The sequence below is a fragment of the Triticum dicoccoides genome, chromosome 6B (assembly GCF_002162155.2).
Source record: "Triticum dicoccoides isolate Atlit2015 ecotype Zavitan chromosome 6B, WEW_v2.0, whole genome shotgun sequence".
In the NCBI taxonomy this organism is placed as follows: domain Eukaryota; kingdom Viridiplantae; phylum Streptophyta; class Magnoliopsida; order Poales; family Poaceae; genus Triticum; species Triticum dicoccoides.
Window position 1 is genome coordinate 286,283,246 of NC_041391.1, and position 18,349 is coordinate 286,301,594.

Consider the following 18,349-nt stretch of genomic DNA (forward strand, 5'->3'; position numbering starts at 1 on the left):
TGGCCAGCTGGGCCAGTCGGTTGGCCAAGGCCCAAGGGCAGTGGGGGGTGTTTTTCTTCTAATAAAACTGCCCCACTGTTTTCTTTAAGAAAAACAAGACTAAAAGAGCTTTATTAGAAAAGAGGCTTGTCAAACAAAACAAGCACATTATTTCTAGGAGTCACAAAAAGTTTTGAGGCCAAAAGTAGTTGCCTAAACATTTTTAGAAATTGGAAAGGCCAATTTAAAATGCTGCTGGACCACTAAATAATTTCGAGGGGCACTTTGGGAATCCAAAAGGGGTTGTTTCCAACATGGTAATTATCCAGGGATTATTTGCCACACATTGAACATTTTTATTTGCATGTTTGAGAATTTTGAATTTTGACTTCAATTTGAATTTGGAATTTGAACTGTGTTTGAATGCAAAGGGGGATTAGTAACAGTAAGAGTGATGACATGGCACCATTAACATGGTATTACTGTAGCTTAATTATCCGGGCATCACAACTTGACTATCACTCGTCCTGATGTCTCCTATGTTGTCAACCGTGTCTGCCAGTTTCTTCATGCCCCTCGAGACTCTCACTGGACTGCAGTTAAGCGCATCTTGCGCTATATTTGGTTGACTTCTTCTTATGGCTTGCATCTGCAACCGGCCCCTTCTGGAGTTCTCTATGCGTTCTCTGATGTAGACTGGGCTGGGAGTCCGGATGACAGACGATCAAAGGAGGGATATGCAGTGTTCCTTGGTTCTAACTTGATCGCCTGGAGTGCTCGCAAACAAGCAACAGTGTCCCGCAGAAGCACTAAAGCTGAGTACAAAGCAGTTGCAAATGCCACGGCTGAGCTTATTTTGATACAATCTTTGCTCAGAGAATTGAAGATCCCTGAGAAGTAGCCGTCGGTACTTTGGTGTGATAACATTGGTGCCACGTATTTGTCTTCAAATCCAGTCTTTCATGCTCGCAACAAACACATCGAAGTTGATTACCATTTTGTCAGGGAACGTGTTGCCCAGAAACTGGTTCTTATCAAGTTCCTCTCCTCCAAGGATCAACTTGCTGACATCTTCACAAAGCCGTTGCCTCTTCCTCAGTTTGAAGGCTGTAGGCGCAATCTCAACCTGATGAATTCTTCAAAGCACGGTTAAGATTGAGAGAGGGTGTTAGACTCTGTATATACTAGGCCCCACTTGTAATTGTATTGTACATTATTATGTACCTCTCTATCTCTACTATTAAAGGAGGATCGAACGTCGTGATGGTTCGACCTCTTCCCGCCGCCTCGTGGTATCGCTACTTCCCCCGCCTCGCCTGGTGCGACCCCGGTAGAAAAAAAACATCCAAAATAACTGAACGAACAGATAAAATCCCCGCACGAAAAAAAAGAAGAACAATTACCGGGGAAGCAACTGCATCCGATCGCACGTCCCACGCCTGGTCTCCCCAGCCCCTCGCTTCCGATCACATCTCTCGCCTGTATGGTCTCGCCGCTCTGCCCTCTCGATCCGCCGCCGTGGAGCCTGTATGGTCGCCATCTAGCCTCCACCGTCTCCCTTGTCCTCTCTGAAGGCAGGCCCTCCTCGGTGTGATGAGTAGTCCGCGGTGCTGCCGCCCCCTGCACGAGAGTGGCTGCGGCGTCGGCCACACCAGCACTCTCGTAGGGGCCGGACTTCCCGTACCGTACCTGGCTGGCCGGGAGGAGCGTGCTGCTCGCCATGATCTTCTCCACGTCGTAAGTCGTAACAGCTGATTGCGAAGTTGGTGACCTTCGCCGCCTCCTCCACCTCCTTGACTGCACGGAAGAAACACAACCAATGATTAATGACTGACAAGCTCTCCCAACGGTCAAACGAGCCAAGCGCAAAAGTGACGAGAGAATGCATGCTCTGGAATGACGTACACTGCCATTGCGTACCTTGCAGGGTTCTTGCTAGGAATCTGAAGATAGCGTGTTGTACACCTGCAGGTAATTTGCTTTTATTGGATTGTGGGAGGAGAGGCCAACCGTACTTGTCTAATGGTGCAGCTTAAATGTTTGAAGGAAGACTTGGTTTGATGCCTCTACGCTAGCTGAATATATTTTTAATCCGTCTATCGAATAATTACATCATACTTGGAGAATAATTACATCCTACTTGGAGGTAGCAGGGACGTGTCATATGTTTTTGGGATCCAGGTAATATTTAGCTTACCTGCTAGACCACATTACTTCCAAAATATTTACCTACCATGACAGGAAAATCTATTGGATCTAGCACTGCATTGTAGACTCAACATATCTAGCTCAGACCCGTCATCCTCTCATTCCGTGTTATGTATGCTTTTCTTTTGAAGTTTTCATCAACCTCGCTTTCTTTATTCAGATCAAGATGGTTGTATATACATCCAAATTCAGATCACACAGTGCCTTACAAGGTTGGAATCAGCAGGGCAAGGGAAGAATCCTGGGAGGTAATTTTGATTATCCCATAATGGGGACCATGATAGATGTTGGCTAATTGTGTTTTGAAGAATATCAGTTTCATGTTCTCTTGGTGTTTTTCGATTTGCCTCAATGTCATCCAGATTGATTTCATATACTAAAATCTTAATCCAACTCCTTTCTGGACATAAGTTTATATGCAGATGCTACATAGTTTTGATGTATATATGTCTCTTCCTCTGAGTAGTATGATCCAATTTTTGTTTCTTGATGTATATTGCCACTTGAATAACACTCAGTTTCTCTAAATAAATTTGTACTCTACATACCTCTCTCTCTCTGCGGTGGAAAATCTATCATACAGGGCAATAAGATGAAATCAGTTTTTAATTTGAGATGTCCTTTAAAAAACCCATGGAGAAACCAGGCGAATTGACGGTCAGCCCGCATCAATATGGCGAATCGACCGGAGTTGCCTTCTTGGGACGATGCATTTGCATTGAAGCAGTGTCTCTGGTCTGATCGCGGCGGTCAGCACCGCCCTCCCATCCAGTCACATTGCGCGACATCAATGCAGGTCTGCAGCTCTGGGCCGGCATGAATGTGGTGCGTGAAGCTGCGCATCTGTTGGAGAGATAGAGCATGTATGTTTATTTGTATTTTTCTTACTTAATAGGTGGATTTGCTCCAGTGATTCTGCGGCCGTCGAGGAGGTGAGGTTTTTCCATCAAATGATTTTACAGTCTGTTTTGTGTGACCACTGCTACTAGGTGCAGAGTAAGGACTAGGACAAGCATCAGCCGTGTGAATTGTTAATCAATCTGGTTTTGCAAGTCGTTGAGTCGTAGTAGCTATGTAGGATTCCTAATGGATACTACCATGAATCATGTTCTGTCGTTAAGGAGAACATTTTCTAAATGTATTCCAGACTGCTGAGCCTCTTCTATTTTTTTCCTTTTGGCATGGACAAGGATTCACCTTGAATACTATTATGTAGAGTACATCTCTGTAGTTCTTTTTTTTTACAACAGAGTACATGTCTATAGTTAGCGTGGAGCGATAACTCATCTGTCATTTGCACTTGCTGTTCCATATGCTTTTATCAATAGTAAAGCTTCTGGGATTACAATTATAGTGGTTTACTTGGAGTAAGTACAGTTTACGTCCTGATATTGTCACTAATACTGTATAATCTAGCTTTACATGCTTTTCTCATTCTGGAATGTAATGTCATGGACGTCTGATGCGATTTCAGACTTTTCAGTGTGCAAATGCTTAGAGCATTTGACTTATATATATACATGACATGTCAAAATGACCATGAAGGATATATGTGCTACTCAGAAAATGCCGAGCAATATGAGCTTGTCATAGCAGCTATTTAGTTGGAAGAAAACATAGATTGAAGATGGATATATCAGATGCACCTGCTTGATAGGATTCTTATTTAGTTATGTGGAGGCAGTGATGCTTCCTTTGATGTGGATATGTGTATTTTTTTTTAATATTTGCTTACTTGCTTCTTGCTTGTCTATCAGGCTACTTTGGTAGATTTTAGAGAGAAATTTGTTTTTGAACAAGACTATCAAGGAAGCATCATGGCAAAGATATATGTTGCATTACTACAGTTGAGATAATTTGATTTGATTATAATATGTCAAGCTTCTGAAACTTCACTATGTACGTTGGTTTGGTGGTTTGATATTTGTCACACTATAGTAATAAGCAACATACGACACATAAATTCTTGATTTTTTTTCTGACTCAAGATCTCTACGCCTAAATTTATTGTTTTGTGGCACTCTGCCGACATTTTTCTCTTGGTGACCAATATCCCTCAAGCTATACGAGATTTGATTAAGAACATAGGGATCATTTTTTTTTAACTCGTGATGATAAGTATGTATATCTGGAATTCAAGTTGGAGTCACATGTACTTGGTTTAGTAGTACTCTTTCCGTTCAAAATAAATGTCGGGTTTTAGTTCAAATTTAAACCGACACATATTTTGGAACGGAGGGAGTACATTGTATAGGGAATAAGGTATCATACTATTTCGTGGGGTGAGCGTTTTAAGCAGGAGGGGTCGTTTTAAGCAGGAGGGGTTGTCAGGGCTTCAAGTGGGTTAGTAGATAACAGCAAGCAACTAGCAAGGTTGGATCAACATTGAAGGCGAATAACAATGGTGAGCGATGTTTAAATTTATGTTCCGTGGCAACGCACGGACACTCAGCTATATAATGAAAAGGCCATCCCACGTTGGAGGTGTGCCACAAACCCTAAACCCTTGTCTAATAGACTGCAATGATGCAGGCGGTCCTTGCAAATGTCTAGCGTGTGAAAGAGCATGTTCTTAATTTCAAGGGATCGATCAAGGGTCATTGAGCGCTCAACCGCAACAGAGCGTGTGGCCATTTGACGATGATGGACACGTACTTTGTCTCAGATGCCCTATTCGCTGACAATTTTCGTCGCTTTTGTATGCGGAAAAAATATCTTCAATTGTTTCTACTATAACGTCCGGTCCTTTGATGATTATTTTATCTTGAAGAAGGATGTCGTAGGAAGAATTGGGTATATGACCACATTGTGGATGGTTGTATATGACATGGCCGCTGATTTGTGGGGCGAATACGTACATATGTCTGTCCGTTTTCGACGACTATGAACAGAATGTGCACGCTGATTGACGATGAACTCATCGGGCCTGCAGCCGGTCTGCCGTCCAGCACTTGTTAAAAAGAGCTAGCCATCCGAGAAATTTCAGTCTCATGGGTGCCTTTGAGGTGCCTTTGAGGCCCCCGGCATGCGCGTCAAGCCCTCGAAGAAGACCATGTAGGTCGTGCGGGCGGAATAAGATCCTGACTCTGTCAAAATCCATCTGAAAGTATCCGAAATTTGTCGTGTGTTCGCTAAGGAAGAAATTTGTCGAATGTGTAGCAGTTCAGGATATCGGAACGAATTCAGTCATTCACGAAAAGAAGACGCTGTCGATTTATAATTAACTCCACGCTTACACGGTTAGACATGATATGATTTCCCATCCTCTGCATTCTGGATGCCTCGTGACATCAATCATTACTAGCTAACCATCGCCGGCACACAGATCACGCCGACGCCGGAGCTAACACGAACCGAGTACGCCGGCCCGCCGAGGCCGCCGCCGGCGGGCAGACGGGGAAGTTACAGTTGGGGCAGACGCTGAAGCACTGCCTCAGCGTGTCGTAGCAGGGCTCGTTGGCCAGCCTCGTGCAGCAGAAGCACGTCCGGTTGGGGTCCGCGTCGCACGGGCTGTCGACGCACAACCCGGCGACCTGAGCCTTGCTGCCGCTGCCGCCGCCGTCGCCCAGCTCACGGCGACCGCCGCCCGATCCCTCGGCGTCATCACCTTCATCGTATCGTCAGATATTCAGATTATCTATGCGACTAAACCTTTACCAGTAGCATCAATAAAAATCCTCTTTTCTGAAGGAAAGACAGAAGGTATTTAGTACCGTGTGCGGAGAAGGCGTGGCATCCAACAAGGAGCAGGAGGAGCAAGATGGGCGCGGCTGGATTGGCATTCATCTTCACCCAGAAACTGCGGCGCATGAACAAATGGTACCGAGCACAACTGATCTTCTCGATGGATCTGATCCTTGTGCATGCGATTTATAGAGGGCAGCAGAAGGTGTAGATCATGTAGACGGGATCAGGCCGCGAAATACGGTAAGTATGGAAGTAAGTTAATACTGTATATGGTTGGTAGGATAAGGTAAGCGATCAATTACTGCCTAATTGCAAGATCATCGAGCGATGTCAATATCATGTGCTAATTATTTGGAGTAATTGTATTTACCTTTTTTACATTATGTTGTACGTATTTCCTTTGTCCGAAAAAGCTTGTCCCTTAAATGGATGTACCTAGAATCAAATTAGTGCTAGGTACATTTATTTGAGGAACAAGATTGGGACAAATTTTTTCGGCCGGAGGGAGTACGAGTTTATTGTGGCTTTGGTGTATTTTGGTCTACATCGATGACATTTTTGACTGTTGCTTCTATAAACTTCTAGGTTTAGCCAGATTGCTCCATTTGGACACAGGTTCAAAGGCGCAATGAGCTTTGCAAGCCTTTTCTGCTTGGGGGTGATGCTCCAGCCGATGTTGCTTCAACGATTTTTTACATCTCGTTTCAAGGGCCGAGTGGCTATTGCGGTCTTCAAAGCCTTGTATGATGGGGGCGTTTGCAGGTGTCGCTTTTCTTTGCTGTTGGTTCAGTGCAATTTTCAATCTCCGGTGGGCAGCGTATAGTCAAAGGAAGAAGGCGACTAGTATGCTTTTAATGTAATTTTACTTTTTACTGGTCGTTCTACGTCCAGTTGTCTATCCATTATACTGGCCTTTGTTTTCCTCGATGATAATCAGATCTAAAATGCCCTTTGGGTTCTTTATTAAAAAAAAGCAAGAAGATTTAAGCACCTTCAAAGATTTGAATATATTATTATACTTTATTTAACGATGTTTATGTAAGAGCATCGCTAATAGATGATATATATGTAAAAGTAATCAAAAACCAAGGCCCAAAACCGTCCCTTCAACAAATGATAAATGTAAAAATTAATTCTCAGGTATTACTCTAGATGTAAAATACATCATCAAGTGATGCAAATATATATCATCAGCCGCGCGGCCGAGTAAAACAGCCCCGCGTCGCACGAAGCCCAACTGTCATGCGGAAATTTCCCGCAGCCCGCCTGCCCTCCTGCCGCCTACCGCCCGCCAGACCCCATGGCCGACTCCCCCGACCCTGCGGCCGCAACAGCCAGTCTTACACACCTCGCCATGGCTGCCGCCACGGCTCCCACCTTCCTCGACGCCGCCATGCCACCCCATCTCGTCGCACCAGATTTGCTGGGGGCCGTCCCGCGGCTGCCGCCCGTATGGGTGTGCTGCCGATGAAGAAGACGATCGCGGCCAAATCTCATGGTGGAGGCAAGAAGCAGCCACCGCGCGACCCAGCCGCAGGTTCATCCTAGTTGAAGAAGACCAAGGCGGGCGCGACTGCTTCGTTGCCGCTGTTGCCCGCGGCAAGTGCGCCCGGTGATGGCATGACTTCTCCCCCACCAGGGCAAGCCACACCGCCGGCCGTCGAGGAGGACCCGTCCACGCCCGTGGCCACTGCCTCCAACGTGCTCGACGAAATGTCGCAAAGGTAAAATATTTCTTTTTTCTTTTTTGATTGTTCTTTTTCTCATTTCCCATATGAATAGAATGTGAGATCGTGTGTACGTGCATTTGTAGTCTTGATGATGACACATTTATGTGCATGAAAAAGGTCACGACCGAAGATTTTGTCTATCAAGAATATGCATTGCAAGAATATGATACTCAACTGGATCATGAGAATGTCGACATGGAACAGGAGGGCCTGTTGACAATGTGAAGGGAAGAACCACAAATTTTTCGGACGTCGAAGATGTATTGATTTGTATTGTGTGGAAGCGAGTCTCTCTTGACACATCCGTGGGAAGTGACAAATCTGTGGCCTATTGGAACCGCATCAAAGATTTCTTTGATGAGCGCAACACTAGTGGCCACTATTGATCGAGGGATTCTATTCACTGCCGATGGGGCACCATCGGCACCGAATGCCAAAAGTGGGTGGGTTGCTTAGTCAACATTGTCCGCATGAACCCTAGTGGTTGCAATGAAAAAGACAAGGCAATTGGTTGCTACTTTTGAGTGCTTTCTCATGCTACATTAACCAAGTATGCATATGTTCCTAAATCAATGGTGTTTCTTTGTTTTTATTATGTAGAAAATGATTACCTAAGGTTTGCTCCGAGAAAGACGCAAGAACAAGGATAATAATAATAATAATAATAATAATAATAATAATAATAATAATAATAATAATAATAATAACCGTTCATTTTGAAGCTCCGAGGAAGAACATCTTGGTTGTCGATTATGAAGATGAGGACGATGATGGTGGTGAGAAGAGAAGGAGCCCCACTCCTCACTCAGCGACCAAATCATATTGGTCGGGTGGAAATAAAAATGCAAGGGGTTCAAAGGCCAGACACAATGATATTAAAGAAGGATTTGACGATATTGTCATTGCAAGCAAAGAATATGCCAGAGAAAAAAGAGTCTTGAAATTGAAATAAATGGAGGAGAGGGGGAGCCGAGCGGTGGTGGGTGGCGGCCAAAGAGAAGAGGGTGGCGGTCGAGGAGAGGTTGGCAACGGCCGAGGAGAGGAAGTTGGAACTACAGGAGAGGAAAGTGGCAACCAATGAGCTTAAGATGGTGGAGGAGAAGGCACTAAAGTTTATGTTTATGGACACAAGTGGCCTCAGCCCCAAGCAAAAAGTGTTTGTCGAGCTTTGTCGCGACAAAATGAGCATGAAAAAACCATGCTCGTGAGAAACATGATGGGAGGAGGAATGGGTGGAATGGGAGGAGGAATTGCTGCAATGGGAGGAGGAATGGGTGGCTACATCAACATGATGGGAGGTTCCATGGGTGGTGTCTTTGGTGGCAACATGGATGGTGGCCAACATGAGTGTCATGGTAGATGGCTTCGGTGGCAATATGAGTGGCATGTGAGGTGCTTTCGGTGGAGGTGGCGGCATCGATGCATCAACGCATGAGAACAGTGAGAAAGGAGCCATTGATGATGATGCCAATGTCCACAATATGGCAAGTGACAACGAAGAGAATGAAAGTTGAGATGACATGTTTATGTGCACTTCTATTTGTTGCATCATGAAGTATGTTTGATATGCTGCACTTTTGTTTGTTGGATCATGAATTGTGTTTAATATGAAAGTTGAATTTGAAATATTGTTGATTTTATATGTCCATGGGATGATTTTAATTCAAATATGTGTGGTTGTAGTGCGGCCGTAGCACTGCTTGCCGCGGTCGTTGGCCAGTTTTATATCATCTATTGGAGCGGTGGCCACGTGGCTGATATATTTTACATCATCTGTTGAAATTGGGCATTTTTTTAATGTAAAGTATATCTATTTTGTTGGGGAACGTAGTAATTTCAAAAAAATATCCTACGCACACGCAAGATCATGGTGATGCATAGCAACGAGAGGGGAGAGTGTTGTCCACGTACCCTCGTAGACCGAAAGCGGAAGCGTTAGAACAACGCGGTTGATGTAGTCGTACATCTTCACGGCCCGACCGATCAAGCACCGAAACTACGACACCTCCGAGTTCTAGCACACGTTCAGCTCGATGAAGATCCCCGTACTCTGATCTAGCAGAATGTCGGGGAAGAGTTCCGTCAGCACGACGGCGTGGTGATGATCTTGATGTTCTACCGTCGCAGGGCTTCGCCTAAGCACCGCTACAATATTATCGAGGAGGACTATGGTGGAGGGGGGCAACGCACACGGCTAAGAGATCAAGAGATCAATTGTTGTGTCTAGAGGTGCCCCCCTGCCCCTGTATATAAAGGAGCCAAGGGGAAGGGGGCGGCCGGCCTAGAAGGGGGCACGCCAAGGGGAGTCCTACTCCCACCGGGAGTAGGACTCCCTCCATCCTTGTTGGACTAGGAGAAGGGGGGAAGGAGGAGGGAGAGAGGAAGGAAAGGGGGGCGCCGCCCCCCTCTCCTTGTACTATTCGGGCTAGGGGAGGGGCGTGCGGCCCAGCCCTTGCCGCCTCTCCTCTTATCCACTAAGGCCCATGTAGGCCCATTAAGCCCCCGGGGGGTTCCGGTAACCCTCCGATACTCCGGTAAAATCCGATTTCACCCGGAACACTTCCGACATCCAAACATAGGCTTCCAATATATCAATCTTCATGTCTCGACCATTTCGAGACTCCTCGTCATGTCCGTAATCACATCCGGGACTCTGAACAAACTTCGGTACATCAAAACTCATAAACTCATAATATAACTGTCATCGAAACCTTAAGCGTGTGGACCCTACGGGTTCGAGAACTATGTAGACATGACCTAGAACTGTTTCCGGTCAATAACCAATAGCGGAACCTGGATGCTCATATTGGCTCCTACATATTCTACGAAGATCTTTATCGGTCAAACCGCATAACAACATACGGTGTTCCCTTTGTCATCAGTATGTTACTTGCCCGAGATTCGATCGTCGGTATCTCAATACCTAGTTCAATCTTGTTACCGGCAAGTCTCTTTACTCGTTACGTAATGCATCATTCCGTAACTAACTCATTAGCTACATTGCTTGCAAGGCTTATAGTGATGTGCATTACCGAGAGGGCCGAGAGATACCTCTCCGACAATCGGAGTGACAAAACCTAATCTCGAAATACGCCAACTCAACATGTACCTTTGGAGACACCTGTAGAGCTCCTTTATAATCACCCAGTTACGATGTGACGTTTGGTAGCACACAAAGTGTTCCTCGGTAAACGGGAGTTGCATAATCTCATAGTTGTAGGAACTTGTATAAGTCATGAAGAAAGCAATAGCAACATAATAAACGATCAAGTGCTAAGCTAACGGAATGGGTCAAGTCAATCACATCATTCTCCTAATGATGTGATCCCGTTAATCAAATGACAACACATGTCTATGGTTAGGAAACATAACCATCTTTGATTAATGAGCTAGTCAAGTAGAGGCATAGTAGTGACATTAAGTTTGTCTATGTATTCACACATGTATCATGTTTCCGGTTAATACAATTCTAGCATGAATAATAAACATTTATCATGATATGAGGAAATAAATAATAACTTTATTATTGCCTCTAGGGCATATTTCCTTCAGTCTCCCACTTGCACTAGAGTCAATAATCTACATTACACAGTAATGATTCTAACACCCATGGAGTCTTGGTGCTGATCATGTTTTGCTCGTGGAAGAGGCTTAGTCAATGGGTCTGCAACATTCAGATCCGTATGTTTCTTGCAAATCTCTATATCTCCCACCTGGACTTGGTCCCGGATGGAATTGAAGCGTCTCTTGATGTGCTTGGTCCTCTTGTGAAATCTGGATTCCTTTGCCAAGGCAATTGCACCAGTATTGTCACAGAAGATCTTCATTGGTCCCGATGCACTAGGTATGACACCTAGATTGGAAATGAACTCCTTCATCCAGACTCCTTCATTTGCTGCTTCCAAAGCAGCTATGTACTCCGCTTCGCATGTAGATCCCGCCATGATGCTTTGTTTAGAACTACACCAACTGACAGCTCCACCGTTCAATATAAACACGTATTCGGTTTGCGATTTAGAATCATCCGGATCAGTGTCAAAGCTTGCATCGACGTAAGCATTTACGACTAGCTCTTTGTCAACTCCATAAACGAGAAACATATCCTTAGACCTTTTCAGGTATTTCAGGATATTCTTGACCGCTGTCCAGTGATCCACTCCTGGATTACTTTGGTACCTCCCTGCTAAGCTTATTGCTAAGCATACATCAGGTCTGGTACACAACATTGCATACATGATAAAGCCTATGGCTGAAGCATAGTGAACATCTTTTATTTTCTCTCTATCTTCTGCTGTGGTCAGGCATTGAGTCTGACTCAACTTCACACCTTGTAATACAGGCAAGAATCCTTTATTTGCCTGATCCATTTTGAACTTTTTCAAAACTTTATCAAGGTATGTGCTTTGTGAAAGTCCAATCAAGCGTCTTGATCTATCTCTACAGATCTTGATGCCCAATATGTAAGCAGCTTCACCGAGGTCTTTCATTGAAAAACTTTTATTCACGTATCCCTTTATGCTATCCAGGAATTCTATATCATTTCCAATTAACAATATGTCATCTACATATAATATCAGAAATGCTACAGAGCTCCCACTCACTTTCTTGTAAATACAGGCTTCTCTGAAAGTTTGTATAAAACCATATGCTTTGATCACACTATCAAAGCATTTATTCCAACTCCGAGAGGCTTGCACCAGTCCATAAATGGATCGCTGGAGCTTGCACACTTTGTTAGCACCTTTTGGATCGACAAAACCTTCTGGTTGCATCATATATAACTCTTCTTCCAGAAATCCATTCAGGAATGCAGTTTTGACATCCATTTGCCATATTTCATAATCATCAAATGCGGCAATTGCTAACATGATCCGGACAGACTTAAGCATCGCTACGGGTGAGAAAGTTTCATCGTAGTCAACCCCTTGAACTTGTCGAAAACCTTTCGCAACAAGTCGATCTTTGTAGACAGTTACATTACCATCAGCATCAGTCTTCTTCTTGAAGATCCATTTATTCTCGATGGCTTGCTGATCATCAGGCAAGCCAACCAAAGTCCATACTTTGTTCTCATACATGGATCCCATCTCAGCTTTCATGGCCACAAGCCATTTTGCGGAATCTGGGCTCATCATTGCTTCCTCATAGTTCGTAGGTTCGCCATGGTCAAGTAACATGACTTCCAGAATAGGATTACCGTACCACTCTGGTGCGGATCTTACTCTGGTTGACCTACGAGGTTCGGTAGTAACTTGATCTAAAGTTTCATGATCAATATCATTAGCTTCCTCACTGATTGGTGTAATTGTCACAGGAACCGATTCTTTTGATGAACTACTTTCCAATAAGGGAGCAGGTATAGTTATCTCATCAAGTTCTACTTTCCTCCCACTCACCTCTTTCGAGAGAAACTCCTTCTCTATAAAAGGATCTGAGTTTAGCAACAAAAATCTTGCCCTCGGATCTGTGATAGAAGGTGTACCCGATAGTCTCTTTTGGGTATCCTATGAAGACATATTTCTCCGATTTGGGTTCGAGCTTATCTGGTTGAAGTTTCTTCACATAAGCATCGCAGACCCAAACTTTAAGAAACGACAACTTCGGTTTCTTGCCAAACCACAGTTCATAAGGCATTGTCTCAACAGAATTTGATGGTGCCCTGTTTAACATGAATGCGGCCGTCTCTAAAGCATAACCCCAAAATGATAGTGGTAAATCAGTAAGAGACATCATAGATCACACCATATCTAGTAAAGTACGATTACGACGTTCGGACACACCATTTCATTGTGGTGTTCCGGGTGGCGTGAGTTGCGAAACTATTCCGCATTGCTTCAAATGTAAACCAAACTCGCAACTCAAATATTCTCCTCCATGATCAGATCGTAGAAACTTTATCTTCTTGTTACGATGATTTTCCACTTCACTCTGAAATTCTTTGAACTTTTCAAATGTTTCAGACTTGTGTGTCATCAAGTAGATATACCCATATCTGCTCAAATCATCTGTGAAGGTGAGAAAATAACGATACCCGCCGCGAGCCTCAATATTCATTGGACCACATACATAAGTATGTATGATTTCCAACAAATCAGTTGCTCGCTCCGTAGTTCCGGAGAACGGCGTTTTAGTCGTCTTGCCCATGAGGCACGGTTCGCAAGTACCAAGTGATTCATAATCAAGTGATTCCAGAAGTCCATCAGTATGGAGTTTCTTCATGCGCTTTACACCAATATGACCCAAACGGTAGTGCCACAAATAAGTTGCACTATCATTATCAACTCTGCATCTTTTGGCTTCAACATTATGAATATGTGTATCACTACTATCGAGATTTAATAAAAATAGACCACTCTTCAAGGGTGCATGACCATAAAAGATATTACTCATATAAATAGAATAACCATTATTCTCAGATTTAAATGAATAACCGTCTCGCATCAAACAAGATCTAGATATAATGTTCATGCTTAACGCTGGCACCAAATAACAATTATTCAGGTCTAAAACTAATCCCAAGGGTAGATGTAGAAGTAGTGTGTCGACCGCGATCACATCGACTTTGGAACCATTTCCCACGCGCATCGTCACCTTGTCCTTAGCCAATCTTCGCTTAATCCGTAGTCCCTGTTTCGAGTTGCAAATATTAGAAACAGAACCAGTATCAAATACCCAGGTGCTACTGCGAGCATTAGTAAGGTACACATCAATAACATGTATATCACATATACCTTTGTTCACCTTGCCATCCTTCTTATCTGCCAAATACTTGGGGCAGTTCCGCTTCCAGTGTCCAGTCTGCTTGCAGTAGAAGCACTCAGTCTCAGGCTTAGGTCCAGATTTGGGTTTCTTCTCTTGAGCAACAACTTGCTTGCTGTTCTTCTTGAAGTTCCCCTTCTTCTTCCCTTTACCCTTTTTCTTGAAACTGGTGGTCTTATTGACCATCAACACTTGACGCTCCTTCTTGATTTCTACCTCCGCAGCCTTTAGCATTGCAAAGAGCTCGGGAATAGTCTTGTCCATCCCTTGCATATTATAGTTCACCAGGAAGCTCTTGTAGCTTGGTGGCAGTGATTGAAGAATTCTGTCAATGACACTATCATTAGGAAGATTAACTCCCAGTTGAATCAAGTGATTATTATACCCAGACATTTTCAGTATATGTTCACTGACAGAACTATTCTCCTCCATATTGCATTCATATATCTCAATCTGGGCATTTTCTTGAAATATTAACTTCAACTCCTGGAACATCTCATATGATCCATGACGTTCAAAACGTCGTTGAAGACCCGGTTCCAAGCCGTAAAGCATGGCACACTGAACTATCGAGTAGTCATCAGCTTTGCTCTGCCAAACGTTCTTAACGTCGTTAGTTGCATCTGCAGCAGGCCTGGCATCCATCGGTGCTTCCAGGACGTAATTCTTCTATGCAGCAATGAGGATAATCCTCAAGTTACGGACCCAGTCCGTGTAATTGCTACCATCATCTTTCAACTTAGCTTTCTCAAGGAACGCATTAAAATTCAACGGAACAACAGCACGAGCCATCTATCTACAACAAACATAGACAAGAAAAATACTATCAGGTACTAAGTTCATGATAAATTTAAGTTCAATTAATCATATTACTAAAGAACTCCCACTTAGACAGACATCTCTCTAGTCATGTAAGTGATCACGTGATCCAAATCAACTAAACCTTGTCCGATCATCACGTGAGATGGAGTAGTTTTCAATGGTGAACATCACTATGTTGATCATATCTACTATATGATTCACGTTCGACCTTTCGGTCTCCGTGTTCCGAGGCCATATCTGTATATGCTAGGCTCGTCAAGTTTAACCTGAGTATTCCGCATGTGCAACTGTTTTGCACCCGTTGTATTTGAACATAGAGCCTATCACACCTGATCATCACGTGGTGTCTCAGCACGAAGAACTTTCACAACGGTGCATACTCAGGGAGAACACTTCTTCATAATTAGTGAGAGGTCATCTTAAAATGCTACCGTCAATCAAGCAAGATAAGATGCATAAAGGATAAACATCACATGCAATCAATATAAGTGATATGATATGGCCATCATCATCTTGTGCTTGTGATCTCCATCTCCGAAGCACCGTCGTGATCACCATCGTCACCGGCGCGACACCTTTATCTCCATCATAGCATCGTTGTCGTTACGCCATATATTGCTTCTACGACTATCGCTACCGCTTAGTGATAAAGTAAAGCAATTACAGGGCGTTTGCATTTCATACAATAAAGCGACAACCATATGGCTCCTGCCAGTTGCCGATAACTTTAGTTACAAAACATGATCATCTCATACAATAAAATATAGCATCACGTCTTGACCATATCACATCACAACATGCCCTGCAAAAACAAGTTAGACGTCCTCTACTTTGTTGTTGCAAATTTTACGTGGCTGCTACGGGCTGAGCAAGAACCGTTCTTACCTACGCATCAAAACCACAACGATAGTTCATCAAGTTAGTGCTGTTTTAACCTTCGCAAGGACCGGGCATAGCCACACTCGGTTCAACTAAAGTTGGATAAACAGACACCCGCCAGCCACCTGTGTGTAAAGCACATCGGTAGAACCAGTCTTGCGTAAGCATACGCGTAATGTCGGTCCGGGCCGCTTCATCCAACAATACCGCCGAACCAAAGTATGACATGCTGGTAAGCAGTATGACTTGTATCGCCCACAACTCACTTGTGTTCTACTCATGCATATAACATCTATGCATAAAACCAGGCTTAGATGCCACTGTTGGGGAACGTGGTAATTTCAAAAAAAAACTACGTACACGCAAGATCATGGTGATGCATAGCAACGAGAGGGGAGAGTGTTGTCCATGTACCCTCGTAGACCGAAAGCGGAAGCGTTAGAACAACGCGGTTGATGTAGTCGTACGTCTTCACGGCCTGACCGATCAAGCACCGAAACTACGACACCTCCGAGTTCTAGCACACGTTCAGCTCGATGACGATCCCCGTACTCTGATCTAGCAGAATGTCGGGGAAGAGTTCCGTCAGCACGACGGCGTGGTGACGATCTTGATGTTCTACCATCATAGGGCTTCGCCTAAGCACCGCTACAATATTATCGAGGAGGACTATGGTGGAGGGGGGCACCGCACACGGCTAAGAGATCAAGAGATCAATTGTTGTGTCTAGAGGTGCCCCCCTGCCCTTGTATATAAAGGAGCCAAGGGGAAGGGGGCGTCCGACCTAGGAGGGGGCGTGCCAAGGGGAGTCCTACTCCCACCGGGAGTAGGACTCCCTCCTTCCTTGTTGGACTAGGAGAAGGGGGGAAGGAGGAGGGTGAGAGGAAGGAAAGGGGGGCGCCGCCCCCCTCTCCTTGTACTATTCGGACTAGGGGAGGGGCGTGCGGCCCAGCCCTTGCCTCCTCTCCTCTTCTCCACTAAGGCCCATGTAGGCCCATTAAGCCCCCGGGGGGTTCTGGTAACCCTCCAGTACTCCGGTAAAATCCCGATTTCACCTGGAACACTTCCGACATCCAAACATAGGCTTCCAATATATCAATCTTCATGTCTCGACCATTTCGAGACTCCTCGTCATGTCCGTAATCACATCCGGGACTCCGAACAAACTTCGGTACATCAAAACTCATAAACTCATAATATAACTGTCATCAAAACCTTAAGCGTGCGGACCCTACGGGTTCGAGAACTATGTAGACATGACCTAGAACTGTTTCCGGTCAATAACCAATAGCGGAACCTGGATGCTCATATTGGCACCTACATATTCTACCGAAGATCTTTATCGGTCAAACCGCATAACAACATATGTTGTTCCCTTAGTCATCGGTATGTTACTTGCCCGAGATTCGATCGTCGGTATCTCAATACCTAGTTCAATCTCGCTACCGGAAAGTCTCTTTACTCATTACGTAATGCATCATTCCGTAACTAACTCATTAGCTACATTGCTTTCAAGGCTTATAGCGATGTGCATTACCGAGAGGGCCCAGAGATACCTCTCCGACAATCGGAGTGACAAAACCTAATCTCGAAATACGCCAACTCAACATGTACCTTTGGAGACACCTGTAGAGCTCGTTTATAGTCACCCAGTTACGTTGTGACATTTGGTAGCACACAAAGTGTTCCTCCGATAAACAGGAGTTGCATAATCTCATAGTTGTAGGAACTTGTATAAGTCATGAAGAAAGCAATAGCAACATACTAAATGATCAAGTGCTAAGCTAACAGAATGGGTCAAGTCAATCACATCATTCTCCTAATGAATTGATCCCGTTAATCAAATGACAACACATGTCTATGGTTAGGAAACATAACCTTCTTTGATTAATGAGCTAGTCAAGTAGAGGCATACTAGTGACATTAAGTTTGTCTATCTATTCACACATGTATCATGTTTCCGGTTAATACAATTCTAGCATGAATAATAAACATTTATCATGATATGAGGAAATAAATAATAACTTTATTATTGCCTCTAGGGCATATTTCCTTCATATTTTTGGCAATGTATACATCACTTTTAGGTGATGTAAAATACATCATCCATTGAATATGGTTATTGATCTTTTTGCAAAAAAAATCAATACTTGTATCATGTTAATCATTTACTCTGGATAAAGATAAACCTTTCGAGGATCCAACGGTCTAGGTTTCCAAAAAATGAGTAAGCTACCAATAGACAATTCCATAGATTCTTTCTTTGAACACAGTACAATAGTAGA

The 18,349-nt window shown here is 44.0% G+C and overlaps 1 protein-coding gene across 1 annotated transcript; it reads right to left on the minus strand.

Annotated features, from left to right (window-relative positions):
* Positions 1-5,376: 5,376 nt before the first annotated feature.
* LOC119322230 lies at positions 5,377-6,036 on the minus strand. The gene is made up of 2 exons (XM_037595729.1): positions 5,901-6,036; positions 5,377-5,794 (listed from the first exon to the last, which is right to left on the minus strand). The coding sequence occupies exons 1-2, from the start codon at positions 5,995-5,997 to the stop codon at positions 5,514-5,516; spliced, it is 378 nt and encodes a 125-aa protein (XP_037451626.1). The 5' UTR covers positions 5,998-6,036; the 3' UTR covers positions 5,377-5,513.
* Between the last annotated feature and the right edge of the window lie 12,313 nt (positions 6,037-18,349).